We start from the raw sequence: 21,413 nt of genomic DNA on the forward strand, positions 1-21,413 counted from the left end.
TACCATTGATGTACTCTGATGTCATTTTATTGCTTTTCAGATTTGTCACAACTCCGCTATGAAACACACCTTTCGAAAGTTGTCTTATTCTGAATGCTAATAGAAACTTCTGGACACAATTATCAATCCATGTATAAAAACAATCAGGCGGATAAATAATGAGACCAATACCCTGTTCTAGTGTCACGCTTTGATCAATAATTGATAACGGAGTTCTTACAGAATGGCCTGTTTTATTAACATAAGCACATCAAATATATGTATAACAATGTACATTATCATTACTCATATGCTCAGTCGGAGAAGATACATGGTATGTTACATAACATGGTCTGTCAAACGTATATACACATCAACCAATCTGAATTTCTATAGAGAAGACTTACGTGTATCATATCTGTTCGCTGAATTTGTGAGATTCTTGTCCACATTCTTCCCACGCGTACAACGTTTGACAACTGAATTAATACATGAACATCATTATCACTTTCAATAAACGAATCAGAAATGGAATTAAAGTGTACACTATCTTGATTCTCTGGTTCTGATGGATTTTTAAACACATTTTCAACATTGTGTCCACGAACACGTCGTTTTGAACCTATAAGAAAATCATGATCAAATCAGATATCTGCAAAACGATGTTATTATAAGTAAACTGACAAAGGAGATGAATACCTGATGTACTTGTTCCTCGAGAATCCATCTGGATATATTCAGTAAATCATGAACCTGGTTTTAACAGATGAACAGCATATTCTGTAAACTTGTATGACGAACATGATACACATCAAATCTTCATCAAGAATTTTATGAAAAAATTAGTTCATGCTTGCAAAGAATGAGAGAGAATAAGGAAACCAATAATTATCATTGAATTAGTGTTGCAACAGATTAGAGAAAATCATGCAAATCTTTCCTTAGATAAGATGTTTAAATTTTAAAATTCAAAAAATTACCATGTTTAGTGTTGTGATGGGTAAAAAAATGGGTAAACTTATATGGATATATCCATGGATATATAAATTTTATACTTAATATGGGTCATGAGTAAATTTATTTACCCATTGGGTAAATTTTGTGGGATATATCCATGGATCTAGTGATTTTATACTTAATATGTGTTATGGATAAAAAAAATTACCTATTTAAAAAATGGATAAATTAAGGAGTACACTTTAAAAATATATAGATTATAATCTCGTTGTAAAAAATTTTGTGCTCCCTCATTCCAATCCCTCTCACCCCTCTCTATTCGTTTCTCTTTCTCTTTATTTTTATATCATTCTCCCCACCATACAAAAAACTTAGTTAAGAGGTCTTAACCTTTGTTAGTAGTTCAAGCAAACCTTGCAAGTGGTTCTTGTCTATTTAACTCTCTCCTATGCACTCACACACGCACTTGGAGATAACGGTATACCTCTTTTGAATGTGTGAAGAACATAGTTCTTTATTGATGGACCAGTGGAATGGAACTTTAATCCATGGATTTAAATTGAGTGAAGTTGATTGTTACAGGAAAGTTTGATAGAAATAATCCAGAATATATTCAAGTAAATACAATTGTCTCTATATTTATTAAATCAGTAACTCTTTTTTTTCCTTAAGGATTTTTTTTAACAATTTATTTTCTAAGGTACTCGGTTTACGAAATTCAATAAAATTTTAAGTCATACATACATTTTGTCATAACATATATTTTATCCATTTGGGGAGGGATAAGAAAAATAAGGTCAAGTGATCAACCTTATTTATGCTATTTGTATGGAAGCTTGAACTGTTTCCATCAATTATTGTAGTCTTTGAGTTGAATTTGATAGCAGTCGAGTAGTCCCACTAATAATACTACAACCACTCCTTGTTCTTGTGCCATTGGATGCCTTCTTATCTTCTTTTATTTTTTGTTAAATTGGATGCTTTCTTATCTTGTTTACAAACATTTCTTCATTTCAATTTTATGTCTTATGGGTCGAGTTGATTATATAATTCCCACTACACCAGTTTGCTGAACTGAACTCCCTCCGTCCCCCTAAATTTTTTACATACTTTTTTCATATATTTGGCACGCAATTATTAGAAGTTCTATAATTTTTTTTTAATTTTTTTATAAAAATTTAAATATTATATTTTTACTTAAAAGTAAAAAATAATAAAAATTATTTAGGGAACCATGTTTTACGGGAGTATTAAAATGCGTACTGATTGTTCTCTAATATAAACATTCCAGTGGGATTGAGGACTGTGAGAGTAGTAAGTAACATTTATATATACATGAACATGAATAAAGATGATTATATATGCATAATTACAGATACAATCTTTAGTAGTTCATTTAAACGTTAGAAATTATGCAAATTTAGGTGGAAGCATTACTAGAAATACAGAGCAAAAGTCTGAAGAGAGAAAAATATAAATTACACGAGCTGAAGCACAAAATAAAATGTACATAGACAAGTAACAGAAAATTTGAATGGTTAAAATTCAGGGATAGGCAAGTCCTCTTGTGCAGGAGGTGCAAAACCCCATTCACCCTTGTCATCACAAACCAGTCCTCTGTTCTTCTCAACCCACCAAGACCCAGGAATCAAATACTCCTCTTTCAAGATTTCACTTGACTTGTTAACCAAAGCCAAACTTCTCTTAACCTTTAACTCAAACGCTCCCTTATCTCCATTCCATCCATCCACAATATGTAACATTGCCTGCAAATTGTGCCAGTCACTTGGACTCTTTGTGTCTTTCAAATTAGGTGATTTTCGGGTATCGATGAACAACTCGATGCCTGAATTCACATATCCAAGTAAAAGACTGGGATATAAAGGAATTAGATCAATTTTATTCCTTATATGCAAAATCTTCACATTTGAAAACTTTTTCAATTTCTCATTGAAACGTTTATCACCAACTTGAGGAGAACCAAATATAAAGGCAGAAATGGGAATTTCTGTGATACCGTTTTCAGCTAAATCAAATGCTGATACAACCGATAAACTGGCACCAAGACTATGTCCTGCAAAAGTTATGCTTACATTTTCACCTTTATATTGTTGCAGCAATTCTTTAATCTTGCTCATGAGCTGTGCTCTGGCACTCAATTTTGTAAACTCAGACTTCGGATCGTCTGAGTTGTAAATCGTTAGCCAACCCTGCATGACTTTAGGCAAATCATCATCTTCATCACTACTACTACTACTACTAGCAGTAGCAGCACTTAGCTGTAAAGTCTTCTGGTTTAACAACGGCTTAGCTGAGGCAGGCTTAGGATCAAACACATTGATCCACTCATAATCTCGCGTGGTTCCTCGCCACGCGACGTAGATTTCACGGCGACCTAAGGCAGCACTGGCTTCATCAGTAGTGGTAGCTATGTATCCAATCCAGTTAGACTCACGGTCCCAGGCTTCACGAGAACGAGAGTGGAGAAGAAAGGCCTGGCCAGTACTAACTTTGGCAGTAGCATACAGGAAACAAGAGACTTGATATTGAGATGAATTTGTGAGCATGACTTTTTGAAAGAAGTCTTTTTTACCATAGCGGCTGCTGCCACAGTACTTGGAGTTTTGGTCATTGTTGAAGGCATCATAGGTGGCTTGACAGAAGTCGCCGCAGCGGAGAATGAGGTGGCGGAGGCTGAGGTCCAAGGGGTCTAAAAGGCCTTGCCAGTCTTTGGTGCCCATGAGTTGTAGCCATGAGGGCTCACTTTGTGTTTGAGTCGTCATAGTTGGAGTTGGGAGTGGTAATGAAAAATGTTGGAATGGTGTTTTGCTTGAGAAGAAAGAAGAGGTTGTAATAGGTTTAGGTGCAAAAGGAGGAGGAGGATAAAGTGTTAAGTTTTATATATCAACAAGGGGTGGGAGCAGTTGTGTCCGAGGGGATAGAAAATATGTGAATTGCATTTTATGTATGTAATGTTTATTACTGATTAATTGATTATGGTCAAACTAAGCGTGCTTCCATAACATTTAGAGCAACGGTCAATTAAAGTCTACATTAACTATGTAATCAGGATTCAATTATTTTATGATTAATGTTGATCAACTTAATTAAGAGCACCCATCCAGGTGAAGAGGAATTGATATAAACTATCACTACTATACGTATATATAATAGTAACCCGGACCCACGGAGCTACGAACATCAACTTCGTGTAAAGCGTAAACAAGGGTTGGGTACGTTGATGACTTGTGATGATTCGAATATCTTAGTATTGATGCGAATCTAAATAAAAAGGATCACTATATTTATTTATTTTATTTTTTTAATCATTTAGGAGGTGGCCAGTTTGCAATAGGTCCATTTAAGTTTTTTTTAATTACGGAGATTTAAGATCAGTGGACCCAATTTTTAAAATATGTTACATCTATCTATCTATAGTATTTATTATTATTATTATATAAAAACCGAAACATTACAATTTTTAGTACGGTACCTCTTTTTTGCTACACGCTGAATTTACTAAATTACCCTTATTTTATTTAAAAATTTTATTAGTCTTAGGAATCAAATTATAATAAAAAAAATCTTTTTCAATTATAACACGTTACTTTTTTTATTTCTCTCAATTAAAACAATTTCTCTAAATATAACAGACACGTTTATTTAATAAAATAGAATAATAATATTATAACCACTAATAACTAATAAACAACAACCACTAATAACTAATAATTTACCTTTTTCAGTTACTTAACTGTTTATTTTATTAAATTATTATTTTACTAAAACTTTGTTAAGCTCTTTGACTATAACAATCCATAAATTATTAGTGTCATCATCTTGACAACAACAATCTCATCTCATTGTTTAAAACAATGTAAAAACCTTTTATTCTTAAAACAATGCAAAAGTTAAAATATAAAAGACAAAACATTGAAAGTTTTGGTATGGTCATATGTTGTGCAAGACATGCCTGTATCATAACAAGAATAAGTCATTCTGACAACCTTGAGATTAGTTGTATTGTAACCTTAATCTGTAATTTATACTTGTAACACTTAATGTCTGTAAAATGTAAATGGAGCAGACTGGGGCATTTTTCTCTAAACAGTGTCAAGCCTAAGAATTCTATCTGGAAGAAGATGAAGAAGGTCATGCCTCAGAAGAATTATGAAGAAGCTTGGAGTTGAATAATTCTGTTTGATGAAAAACATTCTAAGTCAAGATCTCTACAAGTCACAGAATTAGTGTTATACAGAAGTCATTCGAGAACTCAGGAATAGCCTATCGAGAACTCAGGAATTGCCTATCGAGAACTCAGAAAATGCTATTGGAGATATCGACAAGTATACATTCATTAGAGAACTCTAAGTTATCGATAAGCCAAAGTCCATTAGAGAACTCTGAGTTATCGATAAACCAAAATTCACTAGAGAACTCAGAGTTGTCGATAAGTCAAGTCAACAATGAAGTTTCAGAGATATCGACAAGCCAACATGCCTATCGAGATGTCGAGTTCTCTACAGCTTAATTGGAGATCTCGAAGTGAAGAAATTTCTCTAAGTATAGAATTGCAGAACAGTTTAATATCCAAGGTTGCAAAGCAACAAACAATTCACATAGCTGGATTGACAAGTTTACAAAAAGCAGCTTGAGAGATGTGCAAGATCAATGGCAAAGATTAACTGACAGAGGAAGATTAAAGTAAACACGGGATGCTAAAGATATGCTAAGCCAGAAATGGAAGATTTGCTTTTCTATAAATAGAAATGACAAGTGACAGTTTAGAAAAACTAATAGCATGTTTATTATCCTCTGTGTAAACCAGCAGTTAACTGAGTTATAAAGTTAACACTGGTCCTCTATTCAGTTGTAACAATCTAGATAGAAAATCCTGTATTCTCTCTCAAGAAAGGAGCTAAGTTCTAAAACAAGAACTTAGAGATTTTGTAGCAAAATATTGCTTGGTTTTTAATATAAAATTAAGTGAGTTTTGAAGATCTTTGTTTTACATATTTGCACAGTTATTTATTTTTAACATCTATTCTACTAAATCATTGATAACAACCAACTGTTAAAGTCTAAGTCGATCAAAAATCAAATATTTAAGCCAAAACATATTCACCCCCCCTCTGTGTTGTATTCATACCTAACAAGTGGTATCAGAGCAAAATCTGAAAGTAAACATATTAGATCTTGGAAAAATGAATACACAGAAAATCAGTAGTATCAAGATTCCTCCCTTTGATAAGGCCAACTACACTTTATGGAAAAAGAAAATGTTGCTGTGTATAAGAATGGCCAATCACCTTTACATTGGTATCCTCAAGAATGAGCCCTTCACTCCTGTAGTTAGAGTTGAGGAAACCACGGATGGAGATATGGTTATTCCAGCTCATTATGCTCCCAAGGATCCCTCTGAGTATACTGAACCTGGAAGAGAGAAAGTTTCCCTAGACAGTGCTTTGCAACTGATACTAATTGAGTCACTTGACAATGTAATGTATAATAACATTGTCAACTGTGACACTGCTAAACAGATCTGGGAAAAGATTGAAATATTTTGTGAAGGAACTGAGGAGGTTAGGTCAAATCAAAGAAGGATATTGCTTTCTCAGTATGAGGGTTTTATGGCTAAACTAAAGGAGGGTATTACTGATGTGTTTGAAAGGTTTAATAAGCTGATAAATGACTTGCAGCTTCATGATAAATTTTATGATGTTAAACAAGTGAATCTGAAGTTCTTGCTTACTCTCCCTGATCATTTGGAACAAAAGATCTCTGCAATCAGAGAAGGAAGGGATTTGAGTAGAATCACACTGGAAGTGCTCTATGGGGTTCCGAAAACTTATGAACTTGAAATGATTCAAAAGAAATCATTAAGGGCTGGTCAAGGATATGTACTGGACGGCTCAAGTGCACTGATTGTGAAAGATGGCCAGACCTCTAATGATGAGCAAAGATCCCAAACTCCAAAAATTTCTACAAGTGAGAAAAGAGTCAATGACACTAAAGAGCAAGTCATACTGGAATTGGATGAAGAAGATGAGTTATACACTCTTGATGAGCTTGATGAGCTAGACAAATCAATGGCTTACTTGGCTAGAAAATTCTCTAATATTAGAGTGAAGAATCCAAGATTTTTCAAGAGCAAAGTGTAGGATTTTATCTATCACGGAAGCATGGTAAAACAATTTTACACATATAAAATCCATATAATATGCATACAGATCGTAAATAAAATCGAGGGATCGATTTCTAACCTTTAAAAGCGATCCAAGAACAACGAGCGGAGATCCTTAGCAGCTGCTCCTCAAGTGTGAAGCACCCCACCGGTATCCACCAAGAAAATGATGTAATGAAGGAGGAGGAGGTGGAGAGAATTAGGGTTTTATAAATCTTTGGGTTGAGGCAAAAATAGGGTTTATAATTGTATATTTATAGGCAAAATTTTCAGCTGAAAATTTCCCATAAAATATTATTATTATTAACCTTTTATTATTCTCACTAATAATTAAAACACATTTTAATTATTAATTCTTTTTCTAAACACTTTAGAAATAATTCTCTCTCTTGATTTAATTTCCAAAAATTAAATTCTTAATTAATAATATTAAGAACTTTTCTTAATTAATTTATAACCAATTAAATGTCATTTAATCAATTATTAAATTTGCCAATTAATTATTTATTTCATAAATAAATAATTATCAGCCATTATTAATTAATTCCTCTACCATTAAATCATTCTCTTTTATGGTCTGACCCTGTAGGTTCAATATTAAGCCGGTAGTAGAAATAAATAATAATAAAACTATTTTATCATTATTTATATAAATTCTCTAATTCATTAAATATGATTAATTAATTAATCATATTTATTCTACATCGTGAGGGATACTTCTCAGCATATCGCGACTATCCGGATAATACGAATTCACTGCTTAGAATACCAAGAACCTATTCAGTGAATAGTTACCGTACAATTAATTCCTTCTACCCTGCAATGTCACGATTAAATACAAGGCATGGATCTTATGTCAAGCCTATCTTATTTAATCACTTGCTATCCCATTTACTATGCTTAGTTCTATTTAATGTAAATTAGAAACTCCTTTCTAATTTCATTCACTCTGGCCAGAGATTCCTGAACTAGCATAAGTGGATCGGCATTGAACATTCTCTTCCTTCACTAGAAGGGGTAGATCCTCTATTGATCATACACTATCTTCGTGTTCAAATTCCTATACCCAGTAGAGCCCTTATAATAGTCCCTGGAGACTAAGAACTAAACCAAAGCATAGTTCAGTGTACACAAGATGACTATGATGACCTCAAAGTCTAAGGATACTTGTACAACTATCACTATGTGAACAACTGCTGACACGTGAGTGAACTCCATCAGTTGTTCAGCTGTGTGAGTCATGTTCAGTGAACTTATTCTATAATAAGAACCTACGTACTAGCTATAGTGTCACCACACAAATGTCTATGAGAACAGACATCCTTCATAATGAAGCAAGCATAGTATGTACCGATCTTTACAGATTATTAATTACCAGTTAGTAATCCTACGACCAGGAACTATTTAAGTTTAGAGTTATCATCTTTTAGGTCTCATTATTATGATCTCATCACAATCCATAAAAAGCTTTACTCTAAATTATGCTACATCTTATTTAAACACTTAAAATAGATAGAGCCCGCAATAAAAACAAAACAAGTCTTTTATTAATATCAATGAAATCAAAACAGATTACATAAAAGTTATTCTTAAATCCTCATACATGATTGGACTTAGGACATATCTCTTTCAAAAAGAACAGTCTTTCAACAAAAATAGCAGCTGGACAGGAAAAGGGAAGTACACTCCTGATAGCAAAACTGGCTACAAAACAGGATATGTTGATAGATCAAACATAAGGTGCTTTAACTGTGATGAGTTGGGCCATTTTGCTACAGAATGTAGGAAACCCAAGAAGGCAAGGAAAGACAAAGCCTATCTTGAATTGTAAGCAAAGTATGATGCTCTTCTAAAGAAGCAACAAGGGAAAGCTTATATTGCTAAGGGCAAGAGCTGGGATGATTCAGATAATGATGAAGATGAAGAAGTTGGAAACTATGCACTCATGACCTTGGAGCAAGGAGACTCTTCATCATCTAAATCACAGGTACCAACTCTTACCATAATTGATTTAAATGTGAGTCAATATAAGGAAACTGTTGAAAAGATGAGCACAGAAATGTTCCACATTCATACAAGCATGGTTGCTGCAAATGAGGAAGTTAGCAGATTGAAAAAGATCAATGAAAAACTTGAGAGTGAAAAACAAGAGACTGAATTGTTGTTAGTTGAGCTTGATGTTGCTAGGCAAGAAAATGCATACTTAAAGAACAAATTAAAGTGTGTAAGTAAAATTGAAGCAGTATTGAGAGAAAGGCTGGAGAAGAATGAAGTGAAGCTGAAATCCTTCAAAAATGCTTCTGATTTGATTGGCCAATATCATGAAAAGAACGAGCCATGTGCAAACATTATCGTTGGTCTTAATTATGAGGGTTTGAACAACAAAAACAAGTCTGTCAGTGACAAAGGAAAATCAACTGAAACTGAGGATGTTCCAATTATTTTGAAGAAAGTTGAATCACCTTTGTTCAAGGCATATGAAGTGAACTTCAGTGAAGAAGAGTTAATCATCAAACAGGAGATAGCTGATGAGGACAAAGAAAAGAAAAATGATGAGATAACTCAGTCTTCCATCCTTGTTGAAACACCAAAGGCCAATCAAGAAACTAAGGAGCCTGTGAAGGAAATTAAAGCTGAACAGGTCAAAAAGAAAAAGAAGAATAGAAATGGAAAGATTGGGATAAACAAAAGCAATAATTTTGCTTATGTTGCAGATGCTCCCAGAAAGAGGTGTGAGAACTATGGATCAATGAATCACCTAACTCATCTTTGTAAAAAGACTGTTAGCAATACACCTGAAGGAGTCTGCAAGTACAATGAAGCTAAGGCTAATGATCCCTATTCATTCTGTGACAAGTTTGACTGCATTCCCTGCAACATGAAAGTGATGAAGAGTTGCCACAAATTGAGAATTGATCTCATAGAATCAAAAATTGGTTCTGTATCTGAAAGGGAGAATTCTCAACAGTCTATGAATTCTATTTTATCTCAAAATTCACATTCTGCTTCTGCAAAATCAGTTAACAAGAAGAAAGTGCCCAACACAGCTTGGGTAGCTAAACACAATTAATCCTCATTGTGTGCAGGGAAAAGGAAAGAAGGTCATATGGATCATTGATAGTGGATATTTTAGGCATATGACATGTGATAAGGCCCTGCTATCACAATTTGAGGAGATGGTTGGCCCCTTGGTGACCTTTGGAAACAACAGCAAAAGATTCACAATGGGATACAACAAGATTGTTTCTGGAAATGTTGTCGTTGAAGATGTAGCACTAGTTGCTGGATTAGAAGTAAATCTTCTAAGTGTTAGTCAATTTGCAGACAAAGATTTTCAAGTTGTTTTCAACAAAGAAGATTGTGCTTTTATTAGCAAAAAGACTGGTGAAATTGCTCTTAAAGGAGTAAGAAATGGAAGGTTGTTTGTTGCAGACTTAGATTCAATAAATAAGGATGGAGTGTGTTATTTCTACACCAAGGCATCAGAAGAGCAAAGCAAATTATGGCATAAGAAGCTATCTCACTTGAATTTCAAAGTAATCAACACCTTAGTCAAGAAGGAGCTTGTGAGAGACATGCCCAGTCTGGAATTTGCACAACTGGAAGTCTGTGAAGCTTGTCAGAAAGGAAAGATGAAAAGATCAAGTCACAAGTCAAAATATGTGAATTCTATAAGTGCACCTCTGTAACTTATTCACATGGACCTGTTTGGGCCAGTAAATGTCTTGTCCATTTCAAGGAACAAATATGCCCTTGTCATGGTTGATGATTTTTCAAGATACACTTGGGTTGAGTTCGTGTACTCTAAAGATGAAACTCCAAACATTATAATTGAGCACATCAAGAAAATTGAGAAGCAAGCCGAAGGAGAAGTTAGTATGAAAAGATTGAGGAGTGATAATGGAACATAATTCAGAAACTCAACATTAAGTGAATTCTGCAAAAGCAAAGGCATTGTTCAAGAATTTTAGCTCCTAGAACACCTCAACAGAATGGAGTAGTTGAGAGGAAAAATAGAACATTGGTTGAAGCTGCTAGAACTTTGCTACAAGATGCTCAGTTGCCAACTAGTTTTTGGGAAGAGGCTGTTAATACTGCATGCTACACTTAAAACAGATATCTCATAAACAAAGCTCATGACAAATCACCTTACTCAATCATGTCTAACAGGAAGCCTACAGTGAAGCATCTACATGTGTTTGGAAGCAAGTGTAATATTCTAAAAGTCAACTCTGAATATGTGGCAAAATTTGACTCTAAAGTTTTTCAAGCAATTTTTCTGGGATATTCATTGGAAAGAACAGCCTACAAAGTTTATGTGATTGATCAAAAGAAAATTATAGAAAGCATATATGTGACTTTTGATGATGACAAGTGTCCAGGCTTGGAATGCCTTGATGTAAATGATGTTGAAGCCCTTGTATTTAAAAATCTAACCATTGATAGTGATTCTGATGAGGAAGACGAAGTTATGGCACAACAAGTGACAAATGAAGAGACCTCTGAACAAAATCATGGGAATGAAAGCTCTCTTCAGACACCTGAATTTGATAGCACAAACTCAGGGGGAGAAAGGGAAAATGGAAATGACAGTCATGATAATACTGAAGAAAATGATGAAGGCACTAGTCAACAGACCCACACTAGAAAGTGGGATAGGAGTCATACAGTAGAAGCTATTATTGGTGATCCCTCAGCTGGTGTGAGAACTAGAAGTGCAACTGCTAATAAATGCCTACATGCATGTTTTCTATCTCAAGTAGAGCCCAAGAAAACTGAAGAAGCCCTATTGGATCCTGATTGGATATGTGCTATGCAGGAGGAGCTGAATCAGTTTGAGAGAAACAAAGTTTGGAAATTAGTTCCTGCACCAAAGAATAGAAGCATAATTGGAACTAAGTGGGTGTACAGGAACTAAGTGGGTGAAAATGGAATTGTTACTAGAAACAAAGCAAGGCTGGTTGCTAAAGGCTACTCACAAGAAGAGGGAATTGACTATGATGAGACTTTTGCTCCTGTTGCAAGACTAGAAACAATAAGAATTTTTCTGGCATTTGCTGCACACTCAAATTTCAAGGTATATCAAATGGATGTCAAGAGTGCTTTTCTTAATGGTGAACTAGAAGAAGAAGTTTATGTGCAATAGCCACCTGGCTTTGAAGATCCAGAATTCCCTAACTTTGTTTACAAATTACTCAAGGCTCTATATGGATTGAAACAGACACCAAGAGCCTGGTATGATACACTGTCAGAATTCCTACTCAAACATGGCTTTACCAGAGGTACTATTGATAAGACTCTCTTCTACAAGAAGCATGGTGAAGATATGATCCTAGTTCAAATCTATGTGGATGATATCATCTTTGGATCTACAAATGAAAAGCTTTGTCAAAAATTCTCTAGGATAATGCAGAGTGAGTATGAAATGAGCATGATGGGAGAATTGAGTTACTTCCTTGGCCTTCAAGTTAGTCAAAGAAATGATGGTATTTTCATCATCCAAACCAAATATGTGAATGACTTATTGAAGAAATTTGGTATGAGGGATAGCTCACCTGCATCTACACCAATGTCTACTGCAACCAAGTTGGATGAAGACAAGAAAGGAAAGAGTGTGGATATATCAAGCTACAGAGGGATGATTGGATCATTGCTTTATTTAACTGTTAGTAGCCCAGACATCATGTTTGCTACTTGTCTATGTGCCAGATTTCAAGCCAATCCAAAGGAATCACATTTGATGGCTGTAAAAAGGATTTTCAGATACTTAAAGGGAACTCCAAACTTGGGATTATGGTACCTAAGGGAACTGGTTTTGAAGCTGTTAGATACACATATGCAGATTTTATTGGATGCAGAGTTGATAGGAAAAGTACTAGTGGAAGCTGTCAATTTCTTGGTCAAAGACTTGTATCCTGGTATAGTAAGAAACAACAATCTGTGTCAACTTCCACAGCTGAAGCTGAATATATAGCTACTGGAAGTTGTTGTGCTCAGGTGCTTTGGATTAGAAATCAGCTAATGGACTATGGTCTAGTGTTACACAAAATTCCTATTATGTGTGACAATACTAGTGCCATATCTGTAGTAGCTAATCCAGTTAATCATTCTATAATAAAGCACATTGATGTTAGGTACCATTTTATCAGGGAACATGCTGCAAATGGTACCATTGAGCTCATTTTTGTTCCAACAGAGAAACAATTAGCTGACATTTTTACTAAACCTTTGGATGAACCAACCTTCATTAGACTTGTGAGTGAAATTGGAATGTTCAATTCTTCATCCTAAGACAAGAACTCAGCTAAATGTGTTGCAGCAGATTAATTTCTAATAAATCAACCTAGTTTGATTTAATTGGAAATTAACTAAGATATGAATTATAAATATTTCAGAATCTCTGTATATTTATTTTTCTTAAAAATTCAAAAATTAACTTAGAATACTTCAAAATTCTAAGTAAACTGCTTAGTTGTTAATTTACATCTTAAATGTGTAAAATTAACACAAGGCAGAATAACAGAACTCAAAGGTATAGAGAACTGAGTTCTCGATAAGTCAAAATGACTTATCGACAAGTCATTTTAGAGTTCTCGAGTGAGTCCTCGATAAGTCTATTTACAGACTTCTCGAATGACTTCTCGATAAGCTCTATTATGACTTATCGATAAGACCATGTAGAGTTCTCTAATAGTGTTAATTCACAGAGTTCTCGACAAGGATATTTTGAGACTTATCAATAACTCAGAACTAAAATAATTTAATTTAATGAATTATTTTAGACAAATACATTTGGAAAATTTATTCTGATTTCAATTTGATTTAATTCAAATAAATTAGAATCTTTTTAGTCCATTTTCGGACAAACTGGGCATTTATTAGAGTTCTCGATAAGTCATTTCTGACTTCTCGATAAGTTTAATATCAAGCGTTTATTTGACTTCTTGATAAGTATTTTAATTTTTCTATAAATACCCAGACTTCTCGATACATACACTGTACTTACACTTTCTCGAGATCTCAAGTGACCTAGCTTTCAGACAAAAGGCGATTTCTCTCTCGTTTTTGCTCCTTTCTCAAAACTTTTTCTTACCCACTACTTCTAAACACTAAAATGGCACAAAACATTGTTAGAGCTATCATTCCAGAGAAGGGAACTAACTTTATTGCTTTTCTTGATGCTAACCAAGCCCCTGATAGTTTCAAGGGGTTTGTGAAGTTTCTTTCTGAATTTTATATTGCAGGTGCTTTAGCTGCAAGTCCTGTGCTGTATTTGGACGTTCTTCATGAATTTTGGATATCAGCTATAACTAGGACAGTTGTTCTAGAGAATGTCACTTCTATGGTGGTCACATGCACAATTGGAGGCCAGGAAATTGAGTTTTCAGCTGTTGATGTGAATACAGCCCTAGGGTTGCCAACTGAGAATTATGGAGAGATGTCAACTGCAGATGAGCTGAGTGAATTCATGGACTTCATCAACTACAGTGGCTCAATCAACTTGGAAAGCCTGAATAGAACAAACCTTAGAAAGGAATGGTCCTTTGTGTTTGATTCTGTAGTGAGGGCTTTCACTTGCAGAAAAACTAGCTTTGACAACATCTCAAGTGTGGTGTAGAAGCTGGTGCTCTCAATAGCTCACAACAGGCATCTGAATGTTGGGGCTCTAATTATAGAGGAGCTGGCTACCAGGCTTACTATGCCTTTGAAGAATAGAGGTAAAGAAATCTTTTTGCCAAGGTTTATTATGTCTACTTTAGCTCATAAAGTAAATGACATACATTTGTTAGCTGGTATTGATAGTAGTAGAATTGGCAATTGTAAGCAAGTGTCCAAAATAATATTTGGCTCACTTACTTCAAAGAATAAGGTGAGTGTAAGTCTTAGAATCACTCCATTTATGTTGGAAAGATTCAAGACTTATCCTTACCCTATGCCAGACACGAGGGCTCCTAAATTTGCAAGTTCAGCTATGGTTCCTGAGCCTGTGGAAGCACAAACACAGGCACACCAACAGGGACCTTCCAAAGCTGCAACCCCTTCTTCTAAACCACTAGATGTTAGCAAACCAACCACTTTAGTCTCTCAAAAGACTGAAGTGAGTAAAAAGAAGAGAAAGGAACCAACCCTTGTTGTTGTAAATGAGAGTGAAACAATTCAAACTGAACTAGAGTCACCCTTGGTCAAGAAACCAAAGAAGAGTAAGTTACCTGAGGTGACCACTCAAAACACTTCTGTGTCCTCCCAAAAGGGCACAGTTGAACAAAAGAGGAGTAAACAGTTACTAGATGCTTCCTCTCAACAGGGTGTATCTATTGAAAAGAGCATTCACCCCAATGCATCCTGTACTGAGTCAGCACAACCTGCACCTAAAGTGTATGGTAGAAGAAATAAGGATGGCACACACAGTGAGGGCACATCACTTGAAGCTCCCTCATCCATTCAGGGGGAGCTGCCAACACTCACAACTGAGCAAACTTCTCTAATCTATCAAATTTCTTCATCATATAGAGCACTTGAATCTGATTCTCAAGTGCACCAACACTCAAGTGACATGGTTCATGAAACTGTGCTCACCACCCAGAACCAACATCTAGATGGTGAGAGGCTACTAGCTGGGGTAGACCTTGATGACACCATCACAAACATGGGGGTTTCATCAGTTTTTACTTGAATCTGATAGTAACCCAGTCAAATCCTCTCCAATTCCAATGGAGGTTCCCACTACATGTGGTGAACAACAAACTATCAAAACCACAGATTTATCTGTGAGTCAAACTGTGACTTCAGTCATAGGTGGTAATCTGGACATTTCTCAGCACCCATCCACATCTCAATCCAGCCAACCACATGTCATGGCTCAATGGCTACAAGATATGGAAGCTCAGCCTTCTACAGTTGATGACATGTTGGTAGATCAAATATCAGGCTTAGCCAATCTCTCTCAGCAATTGCTCACTTCAGATATGGGGAACCAGGACTATCAAGCTATACTGCTATGCTTCAATGAAGAGGTTGAACAACAGAAGGAGAAGATAGTAGATGAAGCTGAAGAAGATGGAAATGTAGATGCCTGGTTGTCTGATGATGATGTGGCAGAAATGGATGAAGTTTTGGCTAGATTCAGGAGGGAGTACATAACTATCTTGGGAAGCAATGCTAAATCTCTCACTCCTCCTGAAGTCTATGATGCCATCATAGATGTGCACAAAGCTCAACTCTAGGCTTTCCATCTCTTTGGAAAGGTCCTTGAAGTAAAATTGACTGGACATGAAGATAAAATCAGGAAGCTGATCAAGGAAAAGATGGATGACATTGTGCCTTCTCAAAAGGACATCAAGAATCAATTCCCGTCTTTCACTGAGCAAATGTCAAGGATGGATCTGGCCTCCATTGAAAAGGAAGTGTCAAATATGAAGAGTTCTTTCAAGGCCCTGTTTGATCAAGTTCAAGCTCATATCACAAATTCAAATGATACCAGGGTCAAGCTCAATCAAATGTATACTGCAAGGTATGAGCCTTCATTTTTCTCATGGAGGGTGTCAGAAAAGCTGTAGATGAACACTTTAGGTCCTTCTCAGCCAAAACATCTACTCCTCAAATACAAGAACTTCAAGATCAAATTTCTTCACTTCAAGCTTCCAACTCTGGTTTATCTTCACAAGTCAGAGCTCTAACCATATTGGTTGAGAGTCAACAACATGATATTCAGGCCCTAGTGGAGTCCCATAAGCATTTACAAATGCAGAATACAATTGCTTTGGGAGCCATTATGGGAAAACTCAACATCCCACTGCCAGCATTGCCTGAAGCTGTAAGACCTGAGATTCCTACTCCCCTACTCATGCATGTCACCAAGACTAAGGGGGAGATAGATGCAAGGCTAGCATAATCACAATCAAAACTCGAAAGTCAAGTACAAGGTCTAGAATAAGAGAGGCTCCTTATGGCTGCCCAAGGTCCAGGAATGACACAAGAGTTTGACAATTTGCTCACTGGACTAAGGAACTCTCTCAACAATAACTTCTTCACTTACAGAAAGACCTTGGAAAAGACTATCAATTTCATCAGGGTGCTGCAGATCCCAGTCAAGGACCAGTTTTTAGAGAAAAGGATAGTGATCAATCTTAATGATTCTAGTGTAGATAGATGTATGCAAGTCAACTTCAATTATCTAATTTCCAGAAGAGCATCTGAGGTGGATATTTTGATTAACAAGGTCAGGATAATCAACAATGAAGAGAAAATGCTACTAGCAGAGTTGAAGAAGGCTCAAGAAGCTGCATTCCCAAAAGCTTATCTACATCCAAGCAAAAGGGTGCACTATATATGCTCTACAACCAAGCAATTGAAACATTTCCAAGTACCCAAAAACTGTCATGGCCAACAAAAGACTGATAATGGTGCTTGAGTCTGAGCTGAAAAGTAAGAAATTGAAGACTAGTGAAGATGAAGCTATGATCAAGATTATGAGGAGATACATTGATAATCCTGAAGCCAATTTGCCTAAAACTCAAATCAACACAGATGACTTGGGTGATGATGAACAGAAGAAAGATGGTCAAAATCCTTCTGGCTCAAACTCAAGTCAATCTAGCAAGGCAATTGGTGGAAAAAGTGATAGTGAGAAAAAGAAGGAGAAGAAGAGTGGATCTGAGACTCAAAGGAGGGGTGGAAGGAGCCAAAGACAAAAGAATGATACCTCACAACCCCTCCAAACCCTATATATCCAAATACCAATTGCTAAACCTTCACATTCAACCTCATCAAAAACTACTCAACCTCAAACCTCTAAGCCTAAATATTTCTACAAGCTCACTGTAAACTCTCTCCTCAAAACTCAAATTACTCACAGCCATACTTCTCTGAAAAGACTCAAAACTGTACCTTAATTCAAGCCACCCCATAAAACACACTTCAAAACAGTTGGTGTGGCGCCCTCCAAACTCGGGTCAGAAGTTTGGGGTCCACAACACAAACACAATATATCAACCTGTATATGAAATATTAATTGCAATGACCATGCTCTATATAACCACGGATCGCAACAGGTTAAAGTATGAAAACAAGCAACAACCTTAACTTTTATTACAACGTACAAAATCCCAACTAATTTAACTTACAACTGATAATAAAATTATTCTTAAAATCTTACTATCTCACTACCGCAATAAGCTCTTGCTAGCTCGATCCAACTCAATCTGGAATCCTAGCTCGTACATTGAACTGGGAAACCTCGTTATCAACCGTATCCTTCTTAACTGTAGAATACATAAAATGATTCGCAAGAGTGAGCTAACTAGCTCAGCAAGTCATAATAATGATAACTGAGGTTAACAATGATTAAAGGAGGTGATTCAGATGAATCAAGTTTCTTTTTAACTAATCATTAGAATTGGATATTCATTTTAAGTTTTTTTTTAAAAAAAACTAAGGTTAGGCTGCTGATCAGTCACGCACTAACCCCGAGCAAAGCACACATCACTGCTTTAATTACTGGATCCAAGGCACATATTGGTCTAATTCGACCACGATTCTGGTCTGACCACGAATCTGGTCCACATAAGAAAACTATCCATTTCTAAAACAATTCAGTGTAATAAATAATATAATTCAATAGGCAATATCATAATCAACATTGATAAAGCACTTGTACAAAAGCGTAATATAATTCATGAGTATCAAAAGGGTATATCAAGGTATGTATGAGAAACGGTTTTCAGCCTGTAAAAGGATCAGGTATTAGACAAATAATGAATTTTCAAGGTATAGTTCTTTGATGTTATAAAGAATGGTTGGGGTATAAAAGTTTCTGTGTTTTCAAACAATTTTCTTCCAGTGTTTGGTATTTGGTAGCTATAAATTTGGGGAGCAGTATCATATTTGGGTGGTTTGGTATCTGAAAATCAATAAAGGATGGTTTAGAAAGAATAAGGCTTATGGATCAAGATCAAGAAAATCAGGGTTCAAGGTTAAATAGTTTAAAATACTTGCAATATAGAAATGATTTATTTTGAGTAATAACAACATGTTATGAGAAAGTTCATAAATATTCGCAATATATCTCGAAGAAAGGTTCAGAAGGACTTGCCTTATAGGGCTTTACTACTATTACTGATCAACTCTGAGCCGACTCTATCGCTCAAGCTTTAGCGTCCAATCACTAGATCACATTAGATTCGACTTAGACACTCAGGTTTTTCTGTTGAAACTCTACTGAGCTCATCGACTGACAACTAGGTCATCTTTAGTCCAATGTCCACTTTCGGTTTCCCGACTAGAACCTACAGGGGCGAAATACTCTATATTAGACACTCAGTTATGCTTGACATATCCTCTCTAACCACCTACCCATACGATAGTATATTTCGACTCGTAATCATTCATACCATAATAACACAAACAACAATTAGGGTTCACATTCTCGAAATCGGGTCAGTGTTCATTTTCAGAAAATACGTATACTCGTCATTTTACGAAATTAGGGTTATTGAGTTTTGGACAGAACATTCACCACAACATATAATCAAGTTCGTATAAAGTATAACATATATTCACTAGACATCCCGATAATTATCAGATACGTTCCCGTATTTACGTAGTTCAATTTCCCGGAAATCGGGCAGCATCTCCTTTGTTTATCGGACTACCCGTCGAAACATCAATCGACGTCGAATCCCAAATACAATAATCGCAATAATTATCCAATCACATTCCAATTCCACAAATCCCAACCACCGATTCAAACCAACTAATTACTATTATTACTCGTATTTCATATTCATTATTATATATTTTTTTAAATATTAGGACTGAGAATCGTGTCATCACCGTAGTTCATTGTCAACGACGGTACAATTTATTGGCGCCCGATATAATACAGGTTCTCAAATAAATTACACCAATTAATATAATTTTCCCGCAATGAAATTTTATTCCACGAATAATACTCATTCATTTTTCCTGCAGAAAAAGAAAAGAGAGATTAAAATTTTAATAACCAAGCCTAATACTCCCATTCGGCCCAACAGGGAAGGCCCAAACAATCCAACCCCACTGTCCAGCCCAATAGGAAATAGCCCAATTGAACCAAACAGTCACAGCACATAACACAACACTCATGCACGCGCCTCACGCGCAAGAACGGAATGAAAAAGAAAGAGCAGAGTAACTACCACCGGAGGAAAAGTCCCCGGCGGCCAAAACTCCGGCCACCACACCGAACACACACTACACACGCACACACATACATAAAATCACACACACGGGCACATACATACACGAGTATATATATACACACAAAATTTGAACTGAAAAGGTATGAAACCAACCAGGAAAAGAACGGTCGGGAAAGGAAAACGGCAAACCACTGCAAGAAGTAGGGAACCCAAGAAAGAAACGGAGAAACAGAGAGGTAGAGGAGGGAGGGAGATTAAAGGGAGAGATAGCAAGAGAGGAGAGACTGAGATTGATGTTTACCCGCACAAACCCTCAACAAAAGACTCACCCCCACTGCAAAAGAATTACACGACACGTGTCCGGAATAAGTGGATACGTGTCTATTTATTCTCTATTCTGACTGACTACAAGCCCAGTACATCGCTTTAATCTATTTTTAACGGTATAACTCGCGAATAAATCTTAATCAAAACGCTATCAAAATAATCATAAAATGTTATAAATATTCTGAATTTCTTTAAAATGTAAGTTTCCAAATTTTAAAAAAATTTAGGAAATGCAATTTTGTACCCGCTTTTAACGAATAAACGAAACAACGCGCGGGTGAAATTAATCTCAAAAATTCCCAAAATAATTTTAAAATTCTCGGAATATTCCAAACTTAAATAAATATGAGTTTCATAATTTTTGAAGAATTCTGGAATTAAATACAGATTTTACAATTAAATATAATCAGAAAATCATACAGGGTTAAATAATTGATGAAATATTGATTTCTAAATTTTGTAAAATCCCAAAAATAATTATTGAAATTATAAAATCATAAAACTAATTTTAGAGACCATCCAAATATTTACGGATTTTAAAACTGTAATAAAATCACCTTTAAAAATAAAACAGAACAATATAACTCAATTTTTAACTACATATTCCAATCCTTTACACCAATAAATTACAGACAAATAGTATATATCAACATACTGCTTCCAAAACCAAGACACATATTTTATTTAATTAATATTCCACAATTATATATTTAAATAATTCAAAAATACACGAGTCGTTATATCCTTCCCCATTTAAAAAGATTCTGTCCTCAGAATCTGGTTTAACT

At 35.4% G+C, this 21,413-nt stretch overlaps 1 protein-coding gene across 1 annotated transcript; it reads right to left on the reverse strand.

Annotated features, from left to right (window-relative positions):
- Positions 1–2,305: 2,305 nt before the first annotated feature.
- Positions 2,306–3,873, reverse strand: LOC141707917 (phospholipase A1-IIdelta). The gene has a single exon (XM_074511362.1). The coding sequence runs from the start codon at positions 3,717–3,719 to the stop codon at positions 2,475–2,477; it is 1,245 nt and encodes a 414-aa protein (XP_074367463.1). The 5' UTR covers positions 3,720–3,873; the 3' UTR covers positions 2,306–2,474.
- Positions 3,874–21,413: the final 17,540 nt, after the last annotated feature.

Source organism: Apium graveolens, chromosome 2 (genome assembly GCF_009905375.1).
Source record: "Apium graveolens cultivar Ventura chromosome 2, ASM990537v1, whole genome shotgun sequence".
Taxonomy (NCBI): domain Eukaryota; kingdom Viridiplantae; phylum Streptophyta; class Magnoliopsida; order Apiales; family Apiaceae; genus Apium; species Apium graveolens.